The sequence below is a fragment of the Pyrus communis genome, chromosome 3, assembly GCF_963583255.1.
Source record: "Pyrus communis chromosome 3, drPyrComm1.1, whole genome shotgun sequence".
Classification (NCBI taxonomy): Eukaryota; Viridiplantae; Streptophyta; class Magnoliopsida; order Rosales; family Rosaceae; genus Pyrus; species Pyrus communis.
Genome location: NC_084805.1, coordinates 18,477,730 through 18,498,878, shown reverse-complemented (window position 1 = coordinate 18,498,878; position 21,149 = coordinate 18,477,730). Strand labels below are relative to the sequence as shown.

At 36.1% G+C, this 21,149-nt stretch overlaps 3 protein-coding genes across 3 annotated transcripts; 2 read left to right on the top strand and 1 right to left on the bottom strand.

Annotated features, from left to right (window-relative positions):
- Positions 1 to 443: 443 nt before the first annotated feature.
- LOC137729640 (uncharacterized) lies at positions 444 to 3,439 on the bottom strand. Its single transcript, XM_068468634.1, has 2 exons — positions 2,857 to 3,439; positions 444 to 1,078 (listed from the first exon to the last, which is right to left on the bottom strand). The coding sequence occupies exons 1-2, from the start codon at positions 3,140 to 3,142 to the stop codon at positions 708 to 710; spliced, it is 657 nt and encodes a 218-aa protein (XP_068324735.1). The 5' UTR covers positions 3,143 to 3,439; the 3' UTR covers positions 444 to 707.
- Positions 3,440 to 12,747: 9,308 nt separating this feature from the next.
- LOC137729104 (RPM1-interacting protein 4-like) lies at positions 12,748 to 16,103 on the top strand. The gene is made up of 4 exons (XM_068467932.1): positions 12,748 to 13,071; positions 14,736 to 15,242; positions 15,498 to 15,680; positions 15,774 to 16,103. Exons 1-4 carry the CDS (start codon positions 13,066 to 13,068, stop codon positions 15,801 to 15,803), a joined length of 726 nt encoding a protein of 241 aa, XP_068324033.1. The 5' UTR covers positions 12,748 to 13,065; the 3' UTR covers positions 15,804 to 16,103.
- Positions 16,104 to 17,065: 962 nt separating this feature from the next.
- LOC137727345 (uncharacterized) lies at positions 17,066 to 19,175 on the top strand. The gene has a single exon (XM_068466211.1). The coding sequence runs from the start codon at positions 17,293 to 17,295 to the stop codon at positions 19,084 to 19,086; it is 1,794 nt and encodes a 597-aa protein (XP_068322312.1). The 5' UTR covers positions 17,066 to 17,292; the 3' UTR covers positions 19,087 to 19,175.
- The last annotated feature ends 1,974 nt before the right edge of the window (positions 19,176 to 21,149 follow it).

Here is a 21,149-nt window from a genome sequence, read left to right as displayed (position 1 = left end):
ATCTTGGGGACTTGAGACGGAGTCTTTACGTTCATGGGTTTTTTGTTTTTGGAAACTTCCGTTCATGGGTTTATGAATCGGAGAGGTCTTCGTATGGATGTTATGGTTCAAACCAGCCTTGTGCATACATGTGCGAAGAACGGACATCTTGAGCTAGCTTCTCGACTGTTGGATATGATGCCTTACAAGAATACTATTTCTTGGGGTGCTTTGATATCCGGCTTTGCTCAAAATGGTTTCGCAGGGCGTGCAGTCGAAATGCTGGTAGATACGCAGAGCAGTGGCTTTGAACCCGATTTGGTGTCTCTTGTGAGTGCACTTCTAGCATGTTCAAAAGTAGGGCTTTTGTAGTTGGGCAAATCCACACATGCATATATCTTTAAAAGGCTTGATTTTGATGAAGTTTTGGGTACTGCAGCCATTGACATGTATTCGAACATTCCTTCGAGCAAAGAAAATTTATCAAATTGCTTTAACAAATTCAAATGCATCTTGAACTAAAGCAAAAAGATGGACAGAGTGAATATTCTAACTTCATGAGAATTACAAAATTTTCAACACCACCGGGAAAAATGAGATACTCCGCCACCTTTCCGTCATGAAGGACCAAATAATGACCATTTCCGGCAGGAGATGTTAGACCAGAACATCACCTGTAAGCAAAATCATTCTCAAAGTTCAAGCTTCGGCTGTGTTTCAAAATTACCTCAGCTCCTATAACCTAGAGACTGATTCTGAAGATTTTGGTTGTCTTCCAACAAGCGATCATATTCGAGAAGTAGATCTGCAGCTTGTTTCTGGAGGGAAGCAACATGGCATTCGGCAGTTTCAACGCTTTTATCCTTCTCCGCACATTCCAATTTCAGCTTCTTCAAATCCTCTGTGAGAGTTGAGATTTTGGCTTGCAGCTGCTTGACTTCTTGGGAAGCTTTCTCTTCCTGTTTTTTAAGTTGCATCGTCTCTTTTTGAAGCCTGTCAAGTTCTTCTTTTGAAGCTCCCACACTACTCCTCAATCCAATTAGCTTACTGAGATAATGGTGCATCCGATCAATTATGAATCCAAGAAATAGGGTAAAACCTGCAAGTACGACCAAATGCGGGCAATCAGGAATAGAAAGGATCATCCACTGGAATACAAACAGAAGTTCCGACATTAATCGCAGAGCAGACACCGTACACGAATCACTACTTCCACTCGCCCAAGAAGACCATATAATCAACTTAAGCATTCCTTTTTTGGGCAAAAGTAAATGCGTCTTCTTCAGAACATGATAAGTGACTGCTGAGTGTACAAGGCCAGTGAGGCTGGACTAGCAGCAACCACAAGGAATGAAGAGCGGCTCGTAAACCAGATTACTAACTTCCCATGTAAGGACATAATGCACCGACTGTCCAACCATAAGCCAGGTTTGCATCATTTAACCATAAAAGAGAACAGGAAAGAAACCTGTAGCCAACCACATATATGACAGATGGTGGTTTTATGAAGCCAAAGTGAAATTTTTACTAATGAATGGATAATATCGTGTCATCCACATTGATGATGGTCAAACTGTAAATTATGAGGATAAAACTTAGGCGAACTTCATGATTCAAGTCAATGTAATTTGATTTTGCACTAAAGTACTCCTTGTGCGGCACATAGATAAGTATGATACATATCACATCCTAGAAGATAAATGCATGGAAATACTTGATTATCATTAAGCTAGTGCAGAGGAAATTAGATGAAAAACAGTGATATAGCTTTAACAGGTATTTACAGCGAATAAGAAAATTCAATGGAATTAATTTCACTGAAACAGGAAAATCCGAACGTACTACCACAGCGTATGCATTTTGAAGGCAAAATTTTATATCTTAAGATGTTGGATTCAAGTTACAAAATGTAGAAAGAAAAAAAATTCATATATTTTACTTTTGTATTTCGACTGATGGTTAATAAAGCGGAAGTATAGGATTACCTACCAACTACAGCTTAAATTTTAGTCAGAGAAGAGAACGCAAAAGGAAAAGAAAAGGAAACACATATGTATTCAAACACTTAATTGACATTCTTTCCCCCCTCCCCCCAAACGATATTATTTTCGCAAACAAACAAGATATCATCTTGAGAGCTACTATGATTTCAAGTCAAGACCAAATTATATTATAATTTAGAAGAGTACAAGCTTCAATTACTGGGAAGACTAGCACAAAACCGAGCGCAGTGGCATTCTAGGATTCATACAACTGACCCCACTTAGTGGGAATGTGGGACAAGGCATTGTTGTTGTTGTTGTTGTTGTATAAGCTTCAGTTTCCTTGTTCTTATGCCTTTGCTGTTCCCAATGCTAGGTCGGAATAGGATCAAGCTTTATCATTCTAATGAGAGATTCTCACGTATAAATCTACAACTGTATTGAAAACGTACTAGTAGACGAATTCCTAGACCTTTTGTTACCAGATTGCCTATCTTTTTATACGTACTCCAACGAAGCAATACCAAGTTTTCATAGCCATTCTTTCAATTCACGTAATCACTGGATGGTACATCTGTAGAGCGTAGGGGGAATCAAGGTCCAACTAATTGGGAGAGAATCAATAGGTTCCCCTTTTCGTGAGCGATTCATCCATCTAACAATCCTTTTTTCTCAACAGAACCCAACAAAACTAATTTTGTTACACAACTTTTACTTTTTCTTGCTGTACTCACATACTCCACACACTCAATCAGAATTCTAAACTAACACACAAAACTCATAACTTAGAAATGCAAAACATTCATCAAGTTCTAAGAGAAGAATCCCTAAACAGTAAGAAAACACAGCAATCAAAACTACCAGGAAAAAAAAGAGCAGGATTCAGAAAACACACCCATCAATGAAGCTTCAAGCAGGTGGGTCCTCCACAGAACCTGATCCATCGGCGACATAGTTCCAAGCTTCACACCTTTGTTCTGGATCTTCACAATGCTGATGAAGCTCGAGATTAAAATCACAGACATGGTCCCTGCAATCGTTTTTACCGTGGCTGGACCCTTGCCCATTTTTACCTGATCCAAGCTCTTTATCACCAGCTCCCTCAACGGCCCAATTTTCACCAGCATAAGGAACGCCACTACCCCCTCGGCGAAAAGCACTACGAACAACAGCTGAATCATCTTTATCTGCTTCTTTTTTGCTCGGCTTGTGATGGAATTGGAACTGCTTCTCAGAAAAGCAGCTTCATTTCTGAGCAGGAAGAGTCATAGATCCATGGTCTTAAAAAGCAGCTTGGTTTGAGGACACAGATCTATGCATTTTTAGGAAAATGTCAGACAGGAAGACGCTTTCAGCAGAAACCCAATTTGTTAATGTTGGTGACCTTTTATCTGACTAAGCGGTGTAAATTGGTTTATTTGCAAAAGTAAAGTGTTTTGCACAGTCAAAAGCAAAGAACTTGAAGTGTAATTGAAGGCACACACAAAAAAAATAAATAAAAAATAAAGATGGTTTTCTTATTTTCTTTGTTCTGTAGCTCTTAGCAGGGGGAGCGGGGTTTTCGGGGAAGAGGTGGGAGAGAGGATATTGACCGTACTTGCTATTGTGGGTAGAAACTGTAACAGCTTGACCTTTTTTTTTTTTTTTTTTTTTTTTTTTGGAGAACGTAACAGCTTGACTTTGACTCTTGAGAAGAGAACTGAGAACTTTTTTTGGTCAGGACTGAGAACTGAGAAGTTCGAACTTCTTGCTACTGAAGCATAAACATCACAGGATGTGTTAGTGATGAGAGACAAATTTCAAGTTTATATTTTACACGGTACATTTTAAGTTTAATTTATAATGTTGATAAATCATACTATAATAGTCAAAATAAGACTAAAATACCTTAGCTGGTCCCCTTTTTGAGAAAAGCAAAACTAACCTATACTTTGACATGCAACCAAGCCACTATTTTGTCACATATATGAATTTTTTGTGGTCTAAATTTGTCACATATATTGGTATTCCCTTGAAAATCCAAGAGAAGAGGGTCCATGTAGAAGTTTCGGCGGATTTGGACATGTCCATCACATTGTTAAAATGTCCAATGGTCTAACTATGCTGTGCCCACAAGCATAAAACTGGGGTTCTTTGGTTACTATCATCCACATAACTTTTTCGATCCGAGATTCCAGACAGATCGTAAACATTTCAATGCGACTGAATAACTTATTATTGGTCATTTTGATTTTTCTCGTCCTATGAGACGATGATATAACAACATTGTTCCTTTTGGAAAAAAAAAAAAAAAAAAAAAAAAAACAACATTGTTCCTTGAAAATGTATAATATATCTCAACAACATATGTATGTATAGTACAATCGTATACAACAGGCTTTCTATACGAAGTGTATGAAGAAATATAAACTAGAGGATTAATTAATTAAAGTAATGAGGATTTTGTATTTAATATAAACTTTATAAGAATGTCCACGTAGTACTACGGTCTAATGGTATTCATTTTCAAGTGAGAGGTCTTAAATTCTATTCTCGTCAAAGACGAATTTGAATCATATTCTCACCTCTATTCTCCTTAGTATAGATAATATCGTTTGTTTAAAGGAAAAAAAAAAAAAAAAAAACTTCATAAGAGTTGGGAGATGGGAGAAAGAAAAGTTAATGAAAGATTGGTGCGCTCTCGTTGGGAAAAAGATTGGGTAATTATCTGGCCGTTATTCCAAAAGGCTATCTTTATGCAAAAGGCCTCTACAATCATACAAAAGCTGCACCATTTATTATGTGGTTGGTCATTTAGTGCCAACCTAACTAACGAGCAAAATTATCAACATTAAGGCCATCTCCAACCAGGGTTGGCCAGAGGGCTCGTTTTAGCCCTCTGGCCCTCCAATATTTTTCAAGATATTAATATTTTAATGAACAGTACAGGGTCATATTTGCATCCGTCTCCAACTGAGGGCCTGAGGGCCAGAGGGCTCGTTTTAGCCCTGTCACAAAAAAACGTCTCCAACCGAGAGCGAAAGGGTCATAAGGCCAAACATAATTTATTATTTAAAAACTACAACTTAAATGTTGTTTAAGTTTCATGTTGTTAAATGTTTTTTTTTATGTTGTATAATTTTTATGTTGGTTAATGTTATTAATATTGTTTCATGTTACTTAATTTAATTTAATGTTGTATAATGGCTTAGGAAGTTATAGAAAAAAATAGAATTAAAAAAAAATATGAAACAAATTTTGTGAAATAGAAGTTATAGGAAAAAAAATAGAATTTAAAACAAAATGAAACAAATTTTGTGAAATAGAAGTTATAGGAAAAAATGAAATTTAAAAAAAAATGAAACAAATTTGTAAAATAAAAGTTATAGGAAAAACTTAGAATTTAAAAAAAATATATGAAAAATAGAAGTTATAGGAAAATTTTTGTAAATAAAAAATAATAATAAAACTGTTAAAAAAAATATTCAAAGAATTCATGTCAGTTATAACCGACAGGAATACATTTGTATTATTTAGTATAAATGTATTATTGTCGGTTATAACCGATAGTAATACATTTATATTAGTCATACAATGTATTCTTGTCGGCTATAATTGACAGGAAATCCAACATAAGAAAAAAAAAAAAAATGGCCAGCCCTCTAGCCTTTTGGCCCTTTGGGATTCCGTGGGGCCCTCTCAGATTTCAAAGCCCTCTGGCCTAGCCCTCGGTTGGAAACAGTTTTTGAGCTATTTTCGGCCCTCTGAACCCTTCGATTGGAGATGGCCTAATTCAAATGACTCTAGTCACCTACAATACAAAGATGACAAATTTAGACTGCGAGAATGTATCGGTGCAGTGTTGCTTTTGTTGTTTTGAAGCCCACAATTACCTTGACTCGTTAGTGTGGGCCTGAAGTGAATTTGAATCTGCAAGTCTTACATACGAAAGATTTTTGAGTAAAGACTTTCGTGTCCTCTTGCATGTCCGTTCAAAGTGTACATGCAAGAATACTTTCTTCACAGTCAGGCCTAGAATACTTTCTTCTCTATAAAGCTGTTTTCTTTCAAGTTTTGAACCAGGTTTCTTCATGTCAACTTGGGCATTTGGTTTAGTTTCCAAAAAAAAAAAAAAAAAAAACTGGGGGATTTGGTTTTGACAAGTTGAGTTTTGAATAAGATCATCTCTAACCGAAGAGTCTAGTGGGCCAAAGGGTCAAAAATAGCCCAAAAACCATCTCCAACCGAGGACTAGGGCAGAGAGCTCGTGGGCCCCACGGAATCAGAAAGGTCCAAAGGGCCGAAGGGAGCCAGCCGTCCGGCCCATGGTTGGCCAGAAAATAGAGCAATCATGTCGGTTATAATCGACAGGAATGCTTAAACAAAAATTTGAATCCAACGGCTAGCTAACTAGCCGTTATATTCAATATTTTTTTTTTTTTTGGGTTTTTTGGGCCTTTTTTTTTTTAAATTCTTAAAAATTCTATTTTTTTTTTCTACAAATACCTAAACCATTCATTAAATTTAAGTTCTAATATTTTTGGTTTTTTGGGCTAGTTACCATTGCAGTTTTTAAATATAAGTTGTAGTTTTAAAATTTAAGTTGTTGTTGAATTTGAATTTAAGTTATTGTAGTATTTAAATTTAAATAATAAATTATGTTTGGCCCTATAGCCCTTTGACTCTCAGTTGGAGACGATTTTTTATGACAGGCTAAAACAAGCCCTATAGCCCTCGGTTGGAGACGGAGGCAAATATGGTCATGTACTATTCATTCAAATATTAATATCTTAGAGAGCCAAATGGCTAAAATGAGCCATCTGGCCAGCCTTTGGTTGGAGATGGCCTAAAGACTTTATTCCTGCTCTTCTTTTATAAAACAACCCAATTGTTAATTAAATTAAAACTTAATTAGTTGGTAAATTGGTCTTTCCAGAAGACGCATAAGTTCATAACCCTACCTAGTTAAGTATTATTTATACGATTTATAGTTTATATAAGCAAAACTTAAGATACAAATTTAATTGTGTATTTTGTAGTACCAATATTTAATTTTGTATTTTAGAAATAAAATTGGTAGTGCATAATGTCTGCTAAGCACCAGCTACCACGGACAGTTTATGGACTTTTGTCTTTGGAATAACTTTCTACGGGATTAAAATATGAATCACCTCATTTAAGCTTGTGCATCTCACCTCACGCTTAGGAACACGTACTGCGTCACCACATAGACAGTTGAGTTAATGAAAAAAGTTGAAGTTTTACAATAAAATTAATTAATAATATAGGAAGGAATTCAACTACTTAATAAGTATATGCAAGGTTTCTCATTTCTTTTATGTGGAATTGATACTTTCAATACACTCCCTCATGTGTGTGAGAAATTTTCAATCATAGCACGTGGACAACACCAATCAAAAGGCGTGAGTCATGTGGCTATTGGGCTTCACACACGGGACAACATGCTCTATACTCAAAATAAAGTTGAGATTCTACCATAAAATTAATTGGCAATACGAAAAGTGGTCCAACTATCTATAAGCCTATGTAAGATCACTTGTTTCTCCGATACAAGATCAATACTCTTAACATTCTATACATAAATAGTTAATTTCAACACACCATATACTAAAATGTACGTGTACCCAATTCAAATCCGTTTATAATAATCGAAGTAGCTCGAGATTATTTAAACGTTTTATGCATAAATTTTACTTCCATAATGTAGAACTTAGACTCTCAATCAAACAAAAGAGGGATTATAGTGTGAATTAAATCAAAAAAATTATAAGCTACGAGTAAAAATTCTAATATATTAACAATAATATGACTTTTAAAGAAATTAAAGCAAAAAATTGAGAAGAAGACAAAAAAGAAGAGTCATGAGAAAATGTTTCCACAGAAACCGACAAGCAAACAAGCTTTGATATTTTCAGTTGGGCCGTGGGCCTGCTGTCCCCTAAGTACGTGTCTCATACATGTCTTACCTCTAATTACTTGACATGTGTCCATCTACTTAACTAAAACTTAATACTGTTAAATTTAATATATAAAAATAGAGAAATGTTATTAGCATTCCAAAAATCTCATTCTACACTTCTCACAAGTGTATTTTTCTTTCTAAATATAGAAAGTTTGGAGTGTAGAATAAGATTTTTGAAGTGCCAATAACAATTCTCCAAAAATAAAATAAAAACATCAACAATAAAATAAAGGAAGTGTTATTAGAATTCCAAAAATTTCATTATACACTTCTCACAAGTGTATTTTTAAATATTTTTATTTTTAAATATAGAAAATTTGGAGTGCCAATAACAATTCAAAACAATAAAAACCTACCACTGTGAGTCATGACCTTCTTCCTCCCCTCCAATACCACAACCTCCTTAGCCCCAATCCAACACATCATCGGCAACCACCCCACATCTCCATGACCTAGCCTCCTCATATCAAGTATCGTGGTCGTCGTTGGTAAGAATACACACTGATTCTGCACCCATTGACAACCACCTACTCGAAGTCTCCACTGATTCAGGCCAATCTTCCGTCGCCGGCGCCATTTTTAATTCCAATCTCCGTTTACCTCTCTGTCCTCCATTCTCTCTCCTCGTCCTCCTTTTTTGTCTCTCCTGTTTGTTTTTCCATCTCCCACCATATCCACCACATAGGTGGTCGAAATCTTGCAGGCCTTCGAATCGAAGTCGGTGTCGTCGATTTCAGTTGGAGAGAGTGCGATTGTTTGGGACAAAATAGAGGAGGATGGAGAAGCAAACAAAGGGAGACAAAGAAAGAGGAGATGGAGTGACGCCAACATCGGTGAAAAGATCGGAAGTGGTGGCGTCAAGGCCGGTGGGTGCCTTGGTGGCGTCAATCTCGTCGATTTCAGGTAGTCAGAAGATTGTGGAAGAAATTAAGTCTAAATAATATTTTTTAAACACAAAATAATAAAATTTAACAGTGTTAAGTTCTTGTTAAGTAAGTGGACACATATCAAATAATTACATATGAGACATGTAGGAGACACGTACTTAGAGGACATCACTAATACTAACCACGTTTATCTTCAAACCTCCTTACAAAATGACGACCAAAAACTTTCTTTTTCGTAAACTAAACGGGGTGGAGAGTCTAGAGACTCCAAATGGACACAATTAAATTCCTGAAACAAGACGATCAATAAAACACATCGATCAAAAATAGAAAATGACAATCGATAAAACACATACATACCAAAAAAAAAAAAAACGCTAAAATCACTAGTCATCAATATATTTGTAATTGTTAGTCGTTGATTATGTTATGTTGATGTGGTTGGATTTCAAATTGTAGTCAATAACTTTTCACACTGCATCAACAGCTTGTAACTACGTCATTTTTGTATGTTCATTTTTACTAGTTGTTGCACTCATCATGAACAATGACTTCAACAATCAATCAGACACGCATAGACAATTATAGGTAACTCTGCTTTAAAGAGTAGTAAAACACATAGCGCACTGAAAAACCAATGCCCATAACCACTATGTGTCACCAGCCTATAACTTGTCAAAGCAATATGCTTCTTTTTTATTATTCGTGCATGAACGATTGCCGTTACCACAATGTAAAATTTCATGCATGCATGAACCATTCTTACTAGCACAGATTGAATGAGAGGAGTAAAACATATCCCACTATCAAAATTTGATAAGCGAAAAATGTAGCAATATATAATTTGAATTATACAGGGGATAATAAAAAGAGCATATATTATCAACCAATAGCATTTCATGTAAAATTGAAGAAATGGCAACTAGAGATGGAGTCTTAACTCGTTGAGAGAAATGTTTGAACATTGTTCCTTGAAAATGTATAATATATTTCAACAATCATCTTAAGCATGTATGTATAGTATAATCGTATACAACAGGCTTTCTATACGAAGTGTATGAAGAAATATAAACTAGTGGATTAATTAATTAAAGTAATGAGGGTTTTGTATTTAATACGAGCGATCACTTAATACTAGGGTCTAGTGATATTCTTCTTCACTTGTAAATGAGAGGTCTTTGGTTCTATTATCGCCAAAGACGAATTTGAACTACATTATTGCTAGCATATTATGAGACAAAACTCATATCTCTCCCCCTTAATGTAGATAATATCGTTTGTTTAAAGAAAAAAAAAACTTCATAAGAGTTGGGAGATGGGAGAGAGAAAAGTTCATGAAAGCTTTTTTCTATCATTGGGAAAAAGATTGGGCAATTATCTGGCCGTTATTCCAAAAGGCTATCTTTATGCAAAAGGCCTCTACAATCATACAAAAGCTGCACCATTTATTATGTGGTTGGTCATTTAGTGCCAACCTAACAAAGGAGCAAAATTATCAACATTAATCCAAATGACTAGTCACCTACAATACAAAGACGACAAATTTAGAGTGCGAGAATGTATCGGTGCAGTGTTGCTTTTGTTGTTTTGAAGCCCACAATTAGCTTGATTCATTAGTATGAGTCTGAAGTGAATTTAAATATGAAAGTCTTACATACGAGAGATTTTTGAGTAAAGATTTTCGTGTCCTCTTGCATATCCGTTCAAAATGTACATGCAAGAATACTTTCTTCTCAGTCAGGCCTAGAATATTTTCTTCTCTATAAAGCTGTTTTCCTTCAAGTTTTGAACCAGGTTTCTTCGGGCTGATTTGGTATTAATGTGTTTTGAAAAAAAACTACTTCTGCTATGCTATAAGAATAAACTCATGTTTGCTACTTCATGTTTTCAGCTTTTTTTCACCCAAAACTGTGAAAATAAGTTGTTTTTAAGTGTTTACCAACACCATTTTGAGCGTAACTTTTTTTTATACCCACTTTTTATAAAAACATCTCAGTACCAAATCAATACTTCATGTCAACCTGGGCATTTGGTTTTGACAAGTTGAGTTTTGAATAAAGGCTTTATTCCTGCTCTTCTTTTATAAAACAACCCAATTGTTAATTAAATTAAAACTTAATTAGTTGGCAAATTGGCCTTCCAGAAGACGCATAAGTTCATAACCCTACCTAGTTAAGTATTATTTATACGATTTATAGTTTATATAAGCAAAACTTAAGATACAAATTTAATTGTGTATTTTGTAGTGCCAATATTTAATTTTGTATTTTAGAATGTAATTAAATTGGTAGTGCATAATGTCTACTGAGCGGCAGCGACCACGGACAGTTTATGGACTTTGTCTTTGGAAGAACTTTCTATGGGATTAAAATATGAATCACCTAATTTAAGCTAGTGCATCTCACCGCACGCTTAGCAACACTTACTGCGTCAGCACAGAGACAGTTGCACTAGTGAAAAAAGCTGTGGTTTTACCGTAAAATTAATTAGTAATATAGGAAGGAGTTCAATTACTTATAAGCACATGTAAAGTCTCTCATTTCTTCCATGTGGAATTGATACTTTCAATACACCCCCTCACGTATAAGAAATTTTCAAACCTAGCACATGGACAACACAAATCGGAAGATGTGAGTAATGTGTGGCAGTTGGGCTTCACATACGGGACAACCTGCTTTGATACCCACTGTAAAATCAATTGACAATACAAAGAGTAGTCCAATTATCTATAAATATATATAAGGTCAATTGTTTCTCTGACACAAGATCAATACTCTCAATATTATATACATAAATAGTTAATTTCGACACACCATATACTAAAATATGCGTGTACTCAATTCAAGTCAGTTTATAATAATCGAAGTAGCTTGAGATTATTTAAACGTTTTACGGATAAATTTTACTTCCATGATATAGAATTTAGACTCTCAATCAAACAAAACAGTGATTATAGTGTGAACTAAATCAAGAAAATTATAAGCTACGATTAAAAATTCTAATATATTAACAATACTATGACTTTTAAAAAAATTAAACCAAAAAATTGAAAAGAAGACAAAAAAGAGGAGTCACGAGCAAATGTTTCCACAGAAACCGACAAGCAAACAAGCCTTGATATTTTCAGTTGAGGCTCTTTCACGATTACAATTTAATGTTAGCCGCCACTAAAACTAACCACGTTTATCTCCAAAACGACGACCATATATTTTCTTTTTCGTAAACTAAACGGGGTAGGCACTCCAAATGGAGCACAATTAAATTTCCTAACAAAAACAAGACGCTCAATAAAACACATCGATAAAAAATAGAAAAAGACAATCAACAAAACACATACGCACTAAATTATAAAATTAAAAATAATGCTAAGGTCACTCGTTTTTAATCTGTTTGTGATGGTTAGTCTGTTGATTATGCAATGTTTGTATGAATGAATTTCACATTGCATCAACAATTTGTAATCATTTCATTTTTGCTAATTATTTCAGTCATCATTAAAAATAACTTTAACAATTAATTAGATACGTATGGATTATTATCAATAATTTCACTTTAAAGAGTAGTAAAACACGTACAACAATGAAAAACAAATGCCCATAAGCAGCATGCATTACCGACCTATAACAAGTCAAAGCTATATACTCTTTTTTAGAATTTATGCATAAACGACTGTCGTTAACACAATGTAAAATCGCTTCAAACTGATAAAGAAATGCCAAATTCCAGTTAAAAAAACTCACAATTAATCATGCATGTATGAACCACTCTCACTAGCACAGCTTGAACGAGAGAACAGTAAAACATATCCCACTATCAAAATTTGATGAGTGAAAACTGTAGCAATATATAATTTGAATTATACAGGGAATAATAAAAAAGAGCATATATTATAAACCAATAGCATTTCACGTAAAATTGAAGAAATGGCAACTAGAGACGGAGTCTTAACTCGCTGAGAGAGATGTTTGAACTTTGAACAGAGAAGAAGCAGAGACTTTCACACAGAGAGAATGGTCAAACATGACGGGTAGCGTCCGTCAATGGTTGATAAAACCCTCTAGAAATATTTCCTTTCTCTTTCTACACCCTCATCCTCTCTCTCTGTCTCTCAAATAATTCCTCTCTCTCTTGGTGCTTCGTTGAAGGGTTTCGGGGAGGAGCTTTTGGGGTTGCCATATTCGTGGAGGGTTTTGGTCCAGGAGTTCTACACTGACATTAATTTGCTGGGGTTTTTCTAAATCTGGTGGACAGAAAAATGGCAGTAAGTTCCCAATCTTTTTGGGTTTTTTGTGCTTTATTTTTTTGAATTCTAGAAAAATATGAGCTTTATCTGATTTTTTATTCTAATTTTGGAAAATTTCTACTATGTAGGGAATTGGAATGGAATATATGAATTGGGATTGAAAGTTTACTAATTTAATTTCTGATGAGCAATAACGTTTGATTTGAAAGCTTGTTGAAATGTAAAGTTGCACACTTTATGTGATATTGATCTGGGTTCTGTCATTGGGGAGTTTAGGGTGCTCAATCAGAGTGCTTTTTATCATTCCTATTAATCTACATTTCAGCTTGTGTATATGATATATGTTCGATAATTACATCGAACAAGAAAGAAGAATTCTTGCATTTTTTTTGCTGATATGGTTGAATTAACATTGAAAAGAATTGTGCTTGGGTGAACTGGAGTCCTAGATTTTGTTATTTTGCGTAATAGTTGTACTGAGTTTGTGTTGCCGAGTTCTTGTTTGGGGGTCATGAAGCAGAAGATTGTAATGGGGATGAGCGGTCTAGTGTAGTCCAGTTGATGTTGCACTATGCTTAAACAATGATGCACACGGCTCCGATGTTTTGATTCTTGGAAGTTGAAACTTCTGATGTTTTATGGTATCTTTATTGAAATTTTTAGTGCTAGGAGGTAATTGAAAACTTGTGTGTGTTATATGTTTGATAATATGTTCTTGGATAAAAATTTTCTCGCCTTACTTCTTGTTTGCATAATCGCATTTGAAATTCTCTGGCTTCTGAGTCTTCATTGTTTATTATGTGGGTAGAGAAATTCATTTGTTTCGATGAATTTTATAGTGTTGAGTTACAACATGACTACGTTGGATAAGCTATCCTTCATTTGTTGCGTTTAAAGAGAATTGAAACTATTGGCTTGATCTTGGTTGTGCCAAGATAGTCTATAATACCATTGAATTTAAAGGAATTCGGGTTTGATGTTGCTTTGGGTTGATGTAATTTTTGTTAGAAACTAGAAAGGCATATTTATGCAGTCTAAACCAAACAATCTTGTGGCAGTTGGACAATAGTAGAGGTGGTATATTTGTACGTGTCATTTGGTATATCATTTGGCATATGTTCATTTGAATAATTTCCATGGGCATTTAATCGTCCACCCATTTCCTGCCCTCGCTTTTTTAGGACGCTTGTGATAGAAATAGAAACATGTTCAGGGAAGATGTCCAAAGCATGCCTTCGAGAAAATGCATAACTGTCTCACCTGACAAAAGAGTGGTCACCATCTGTTACCTCATTCTTTGAATGCAAGCAAAGCTTGTTGAAGAAGTATCTCTTTTGCGTTGCTTTGAGAAGGTTTAGGGAGTTGCAATAGATTTTGAATGTCCTTTTCTTCCCTGATCTGTTCTAACTGTGCGTATTTGAAAGTTTGTTGTAATGTAGTTAAGCAAGGTCAAGTTGTGGTCACATAGAACAGCCTGTCATGCTTGTCCAATTCATGTTTGAAATTTTGGTCCTCGTTTCTGTTCAATGGTTCCGTCTGCTTACTTTAACTCACCCATTCAATGACCCTGTTTATAGAAGAGGTCTTATATACATCATATAATGCTACTTGATGTATTGAAATGTATTGATTGATGGAAATAGTAGAGGCACTAGCATGACAATATTTTCTTATTGTGGCAGCAACGTTCACATGTACCAAAGTTTGGCAATTGGGAAAGCCAAGACAGTGTTCCTTACACTGCCTATTTTGATAAGGCCCGTAAGGGTCGAACTGGTGTTGGGGGAAAGATGATTAATCCAAATGACCCCGAAGAGAATCCAGACATCCTCTCTGACACATCTGCATCATCTCCTCCAAAAGTTAGACCGGAACAGGAAAAACCAGTACATGAACGGAGAAGAAGCAGGGAGGATAATGACCTAAGATTTGCCAACTCCCCAGCTCAGCGCAGAACTTCTGGTGAATCAGCACATCAACCTAACAGAGGCCGTGGGGTTAGTTCTGGTGAAACCCATCGAAGACCTGCACGACCAAGTGCTGGGTCTGAGAACAGCGTTGAACGTTCACCTCTCCATCGCAATGCAAGGGTCTCAGGAAGAGATTCACCCTCCTGGGAAGGAAAGGCGCCATATGAAAGTAGCCATGGCACTCCTGCAAGATCCCGCCTCAAACCTCGCGATGAAAGTGTAAATTTTCTTCCTCATATCCATATAAACTTGCCAAGCTGTTGTCTGTTTTTCCATATTTATTCGTAATTACAGTAAAAAGATATGGTCCCAAAAACTTGTTTTGACTGATGATCAAGCATCATTCGAAAAAGTTTTGCTGCGGTAAGAACCCATTGTTTTTGAAATGATTGTTCCTGTAGTTAACTTTTTATACTGATGCAATATCTTTGTCAAGTCTTGGTCTTGAGTATGTTTTCTGTTTTTATGTGGCAGCCTGAGAAAGGTGCTGCTGTTCCCAAATTTGGCGAGTGGGATGAGAATGACCCGGCATCAGCTGATGGTTTCACTCATATATTCAACAAAGTGCGGGAGGAGAGGGCGGGAAAAGTACCAGGGACTCCTTCTCAGCCGTCTTACCAAGATGCAAGGAAGCAGGGTTCCAATGACAGTGCCAGGGTATGTCACTAGTCACCATTTTACTCACATTTTTATACAAACACTGGTTTTTATGTCTCATTTTGTTTTCTTTTTCGGACTGAAATTTTGCAGAGTTGCTGCTTTCCATGGTGCAGAAAATGAGATTGAATCGTATCTCCGAATTTGTGGGGTGAATTATAAGGTGTTTGGACCTGTAAATATCTTAAGGGCTCTGGGACCTGTGTCCATGAGGGAGGAGTACCTTCTATAAAGTGCATCCATTTTTATCTATCAGAGCTTGTGTGTTATTTTTGTATTAATAAAGATTTAATCTTTTTGGGGTTTTGGTCATCTGTTTTAGGTGTGTTCTTGTGCGATTGAATTACCAATTGAACTTTAGTATATATGCCTGGAAAAGACCAGATTCTTTGATTCTATTTCAATATATACCATCCAGCAATATTTGTCTTGTTTTCTTGGGATGCATTCTCTTGTGGACATATATATGCTGCGTTTTATTGCGAAATGATTGATTAAAAGGTAACACTAATCTCCGGTGAAGCTTCTTAAGGGCTAAATACATTTCAGTCCACTCTTTTGACGACAGTTAAATTATATACGTTTTTTCAGAACTCTCAACAAAAAATATAACTTCCATATCATAAAATGTTTCTATTTTTTTATTTTTATGTAAAACAAATCTATTCTATTAAGAGAACCTTCCTTGTCAACTTTGTGCCCGTTTTTTTCTTATTTTGCCCTCACTTTTGATACACAATATTGTTCATACATATAAAATGTGTGCTTTCTGCTAATCATAAATATTTTAAGCGTGCAACTAACGTTCGATTTTGAATTTAGTAATTATTATGCAAACATGATTTTTAAAGATAGAGAATAATAAAGAGAGCCGAAAAGCCAAAATATAACATCTAAATAAAAAAGATGTTATGATTACATTATTGAATTTATAGAGAGCAAAAACCTCTCATGTGCCGCGGGGCACAGGCATGATTGTTTCCAACTAATTTCTTTTTAGTACATAATAATTTGCATTAGAGTCCGAGCCGCCGACAAGAAAAAAGACAAAACAGTCAATACTCAATCCTGACCGTTCAATCAGACAACCACCCTAAGGGCGCTCGCATACAATCCTCGCGCCACAGACCAAACCAGAAAACCCAATCGAGCGCCAAAATTTCGCCGCGCGTTTCAAACTTCAAATTTCGCTGAAAAAGTTACGTTAAAGAAACTCAGACGAAAATGTTAGATTACATTTTTCATTTTTGAAAATTGAAACCTGAAAAGCTCTCTCTCTCTCTCTCTCTCTCGATTTCGGATTGGCAGTCCGCCATAGCTGAATCGAATACAGGGAACCGATTGCTGTGTTCGAATCCGTACAAATCTCAGGTATTTCACTTCGATTTACAACTTCCATTTCTTTCCACGCAGAAAACCCCTTTCATTTTTCACTTCTATTTCTAGATTTACACATTCCCACGCCCCCTGCAATCTTTGAACCCAATTGAGAAATTGTATTAAAATAGCTGAAATTAGGGTTTCGCTGAATTGGGATTTATAAGAAAGCTTCGATTTTTGCTTTGAAATATTGAAATCTCTATGCCCAATTGAGATTAAACTCTTCAAACTCATGGTGAGAGAGACAACTGTGGAGTCCTTCTACCGGAGGCTCCGTGAGTCCGCAACGGCGTCGTCTCAATCTCCTCTTCTGATATTTCCATCGACTTCAGATGTGGACTCGCTCTGCGCCCTCAAAATCATCTTCCATGTCCTCGAATCCGATTCGGTTCGATACGCTTGCTACCCTGTTTCTTCGTTTCAGGAGATTCACAAGTACACAGGGCCGGATCTGTGTTCTTCGTCCGAAAACCCGGTTTCGATACTTTTGATCAATTGGGGCTGCCACCGGGACCTGAAGAAGCTCCTCAATTTGTCTCCCAAGGCTCGTGTTTTCGTGGTTGACAGCCACCGTCCGATTCATTTGCATAATCTGAGCGACCAGAATGATCGTGTGGTTGTGCTTTATACTTTGGATGATGAGGGGCAGGCTGATTTGGCGTATGACATTGAGGATGTGTCGGCTTTGGCAAATGCGAGTGATTTGAATAGTGATGATGAGTTTGACCCCGAATCGGATAGCGACAGTGACGGTGATGACAGCCAGAGTGGGGAGGAAGAAGAAGAAAATGGTGACGGGTCGAGAAAGCGAAGAAGGGTGGATCGGGAGAGCGACCCAGTTAAGCTTTTCCGGGACCTGAAGAGGAAATATTATCATTTGGGTACTTTTCATGGTAAGCCTTCAGGGTGTTTGATGTATGATTTATCACATTCTTTGAGGAAGAACACAAATGAGTTGCTTTGGTTGGCTTGCGTTTCGTTAACGGATCAGTTTTTGCACGAGAGGTTAACGGATGAGAGGTACCAAGCTGCGGTGATGGAGCTTGAGCAGTACATTAACAGTTCCGGGAATTTGGAGGCAGTGACTAATGTGACTCTCAAAGACGGCACGAAGATTCGCGTGCCCCAGGCTTCTAGAATTACGTACGAAGATGAGCCTAGGCTAATGTTGTTGCAGGAGTGGAATTTATTCGATTCGATGCTTTGTTCTTCGTACATTGCTACTAAATTGAAGACGTGGAGTGACAATGGGATAAAGAAGCTCAAGCTTCTTCTTGCAAGGATGGGATTTTCGCTTGTGGATTGCCAGCAAAAATATAGGTACATGGATACAGAAGTGAAACAGCTGATGAAAGAGGAGTTTGAACGGTTTTTACCCGAATATGGACTCACTGATTTCTACTACAGGAGCTTTTTGCGGCTCCATGGTTACAGATCAAGGGTATCTGCAGCAGATGTGGTGTATGGAGTTACAGCACTGCTTGAATCGTATGTGACATCAGATGGTTCTTGTGCTTCCAAAGAGTTTGGGATGGCTTATGATGCATTGTCAATGAACAATCTCGATAAGCTGAAAGGAGGAATGCAACAAGCAATAAAGATCCAGAGGGCAATTCTAAGGCAAGGAAGCATGGCAATAACCAAGAGAGGCTGCATAAGAAGTGGAAGGAAATTTCGGTGGGTGAAACTCGAAGACTCGTTGGATGCAAAATTATTGGGGTACCCTCAGGCATTGACAAAATTCTGCTATTTCCTGATGGACGGTCTGAGAGAGAAGGGAGCTCGAATGAAGCCTCTGGTTTGTGCTTGCTTGGCACAAGAGCCTAAAAAGGTGTTGATAGTTGGCGTTTGTGGGAAGCCTAGACTTGGAGCGGTTCAAGGAAATGCATTTGGAATCGCATTCAGAAATGCAGCTCAGGAGATCGGTGCAGAGTTCTTCCATGAGTTGTTTGAGTCGTCGTGGATTGTTCTGGAGGCGGCTAAGATGAATCGCTTCATGGTGAGGCTGACAGAAGCTGTGATGTAGAACTTTGTAAGGAAAATCGCCTCACTCAATACACTTTTAGCTACTTTTTTCATTCTTTGAGCAAAAATTTGGGTCATGTTTTAGGTGAATGATATTTAGTATGCTTTTAGTTGATCTGTATCAAGAGATGTGTAATTTCCTTTTTTTTTTTTTTTCCGCTTTTCTTGAATAAATCTTCTTGATTTACAGTTGTTGTAACAATGTTTTTTTTTTTTTTTTTTTTTTTCATATATAAACTGAACTTGATTTTTTTCCTGTAAGTAATCAATTTCTTGTGCGCCTGTTCTCAACTTGTAACCTATATGAGCTCGAGGTTTCCTTTGAAACCCTACAACTTCATACGGTTCATACCTAATTTTATTGGCGGGATTATAGGGTAGTCGTACAACCGAGGGTATATCACACGAAGTGAGAGATACTAATAGGCGATATATCCTTGGTTATGTGTTATAATTTTGGTAGCAACGCTCCCCTTTGCATAATTTTGTCAAAATGAATGATAACTCTTAAATTGTAAAAGTTTGACTTTTTATTATATTTTCAATTGCATCCAATTTGGTCCATCCAACTTGAAACCGTCACAATCCGTCAACGCCCGTTAATTACTTGGACAAATTTTTCATTGTAGGCTAAGTCTGTTGACGAGTAGTCGTACAGTCTCATATAAATTCAAAATCTCATTCTTGTGAAGTATAACAAATTAAATTCTCTTTCTCAAGCATACGTAAGTTTAGATACCCTTTTAGAAATACATTTAAATAATAGAAAACACTATTAGATCACATCAAGTACTTCTTGTAGTGTTTGAAAAAAAAGAAGAGCTAAAAGTACTTTAGAGTGGAAAAAAACACCTGCAATACTTTTTGAATTGTTTGCTTTCTTCAAGAAGTGCAAATGTTTTTTTTTTAAGAAGAATTTGCATTTTTTTAAATAATTATAATGTACTCTTTAGAATGGCTTCTACTTAGCATAAAAGTTTTCTAAAAATGTATTTCCAAATGGATCCTTGGTTAATTAGCTAAGATGTTTGAAAAAAAGAAGATAAAAGTACTTTTGAGTTGAAAAAACACCTGAAGTGTTTTATGGATTATATGCTTCCTTTAAGAACCATTGCAAGTGTTTTTTTTTTTTTTTTTTTTTTAAGAAGAATTTGCATTTTTCTAAATAATTATAATGTACTCTAAATAGAATGGCTTCTACTTAGCATAAAAGTTTTCTAAAAATGTGTTTCCAAATTGGTCCTTGGTTAATTAGCTAAGATAGCATGCACACCCGATTGCACGAAAATTCGAATGACCAACCCCATAGATTAAAAGTCACGTGCGAGCCACAAGAGGCCACAGTGGTTAGTTATGTAGGGGGAGAATTTTTTTTTTTTTTTTTTTGAACAAGTGATATTATCTACATTAAGAGACTAGGAGTGTAGGTTAAGTTTCACAATGAATGAGCTATAATAATATAGTTCAAATTCCATTTTGGTAAGAATCAAACATAAGACGTCTTATTTATAAGTGAGTAAGGGGGAGAGGTTATTTCATCATTTGAATATTTATCGAAAAGTAAATTACTTGGCATATGTTTTGACAGATATTTACAATAACCTAATAAGCAACGTTTTGTGAAGACACGATATTAAATAGAGCTCATTCATTCACTACAATGGGTTTTGTTTCAAGGTGGAAAGAATTTTTCGGCAGCGGAACAATTTCTATGCACAAGTAGGATAAATTGGCCAGTTAAGGGCAATGTATGCGCTCATTCAAATTCAAATTTCGTCTTTGTAAGTTATAATAATTTAGAATGCATACCGTCATGTAAAAATAACAGTTAAAGAACAATGGCCTAAAACATAAACGAGAGAGAGAGAGAGAGAGAGAGAGAGAGAGAGAGAGAGAGAGAGCGCAGTGATACTCGAAGCACATTTATTTAAAAACTAAGACCATTGCATATAAATTGAGATAATAACTCAAAGGCTAAAGTTCTTAGGCTCATGATTATTTCTATAGTTAATACGACCTCAGTTCAGTTGAGCCTTTCAAAGCCTGATGTGGTCGGGTGTGTGA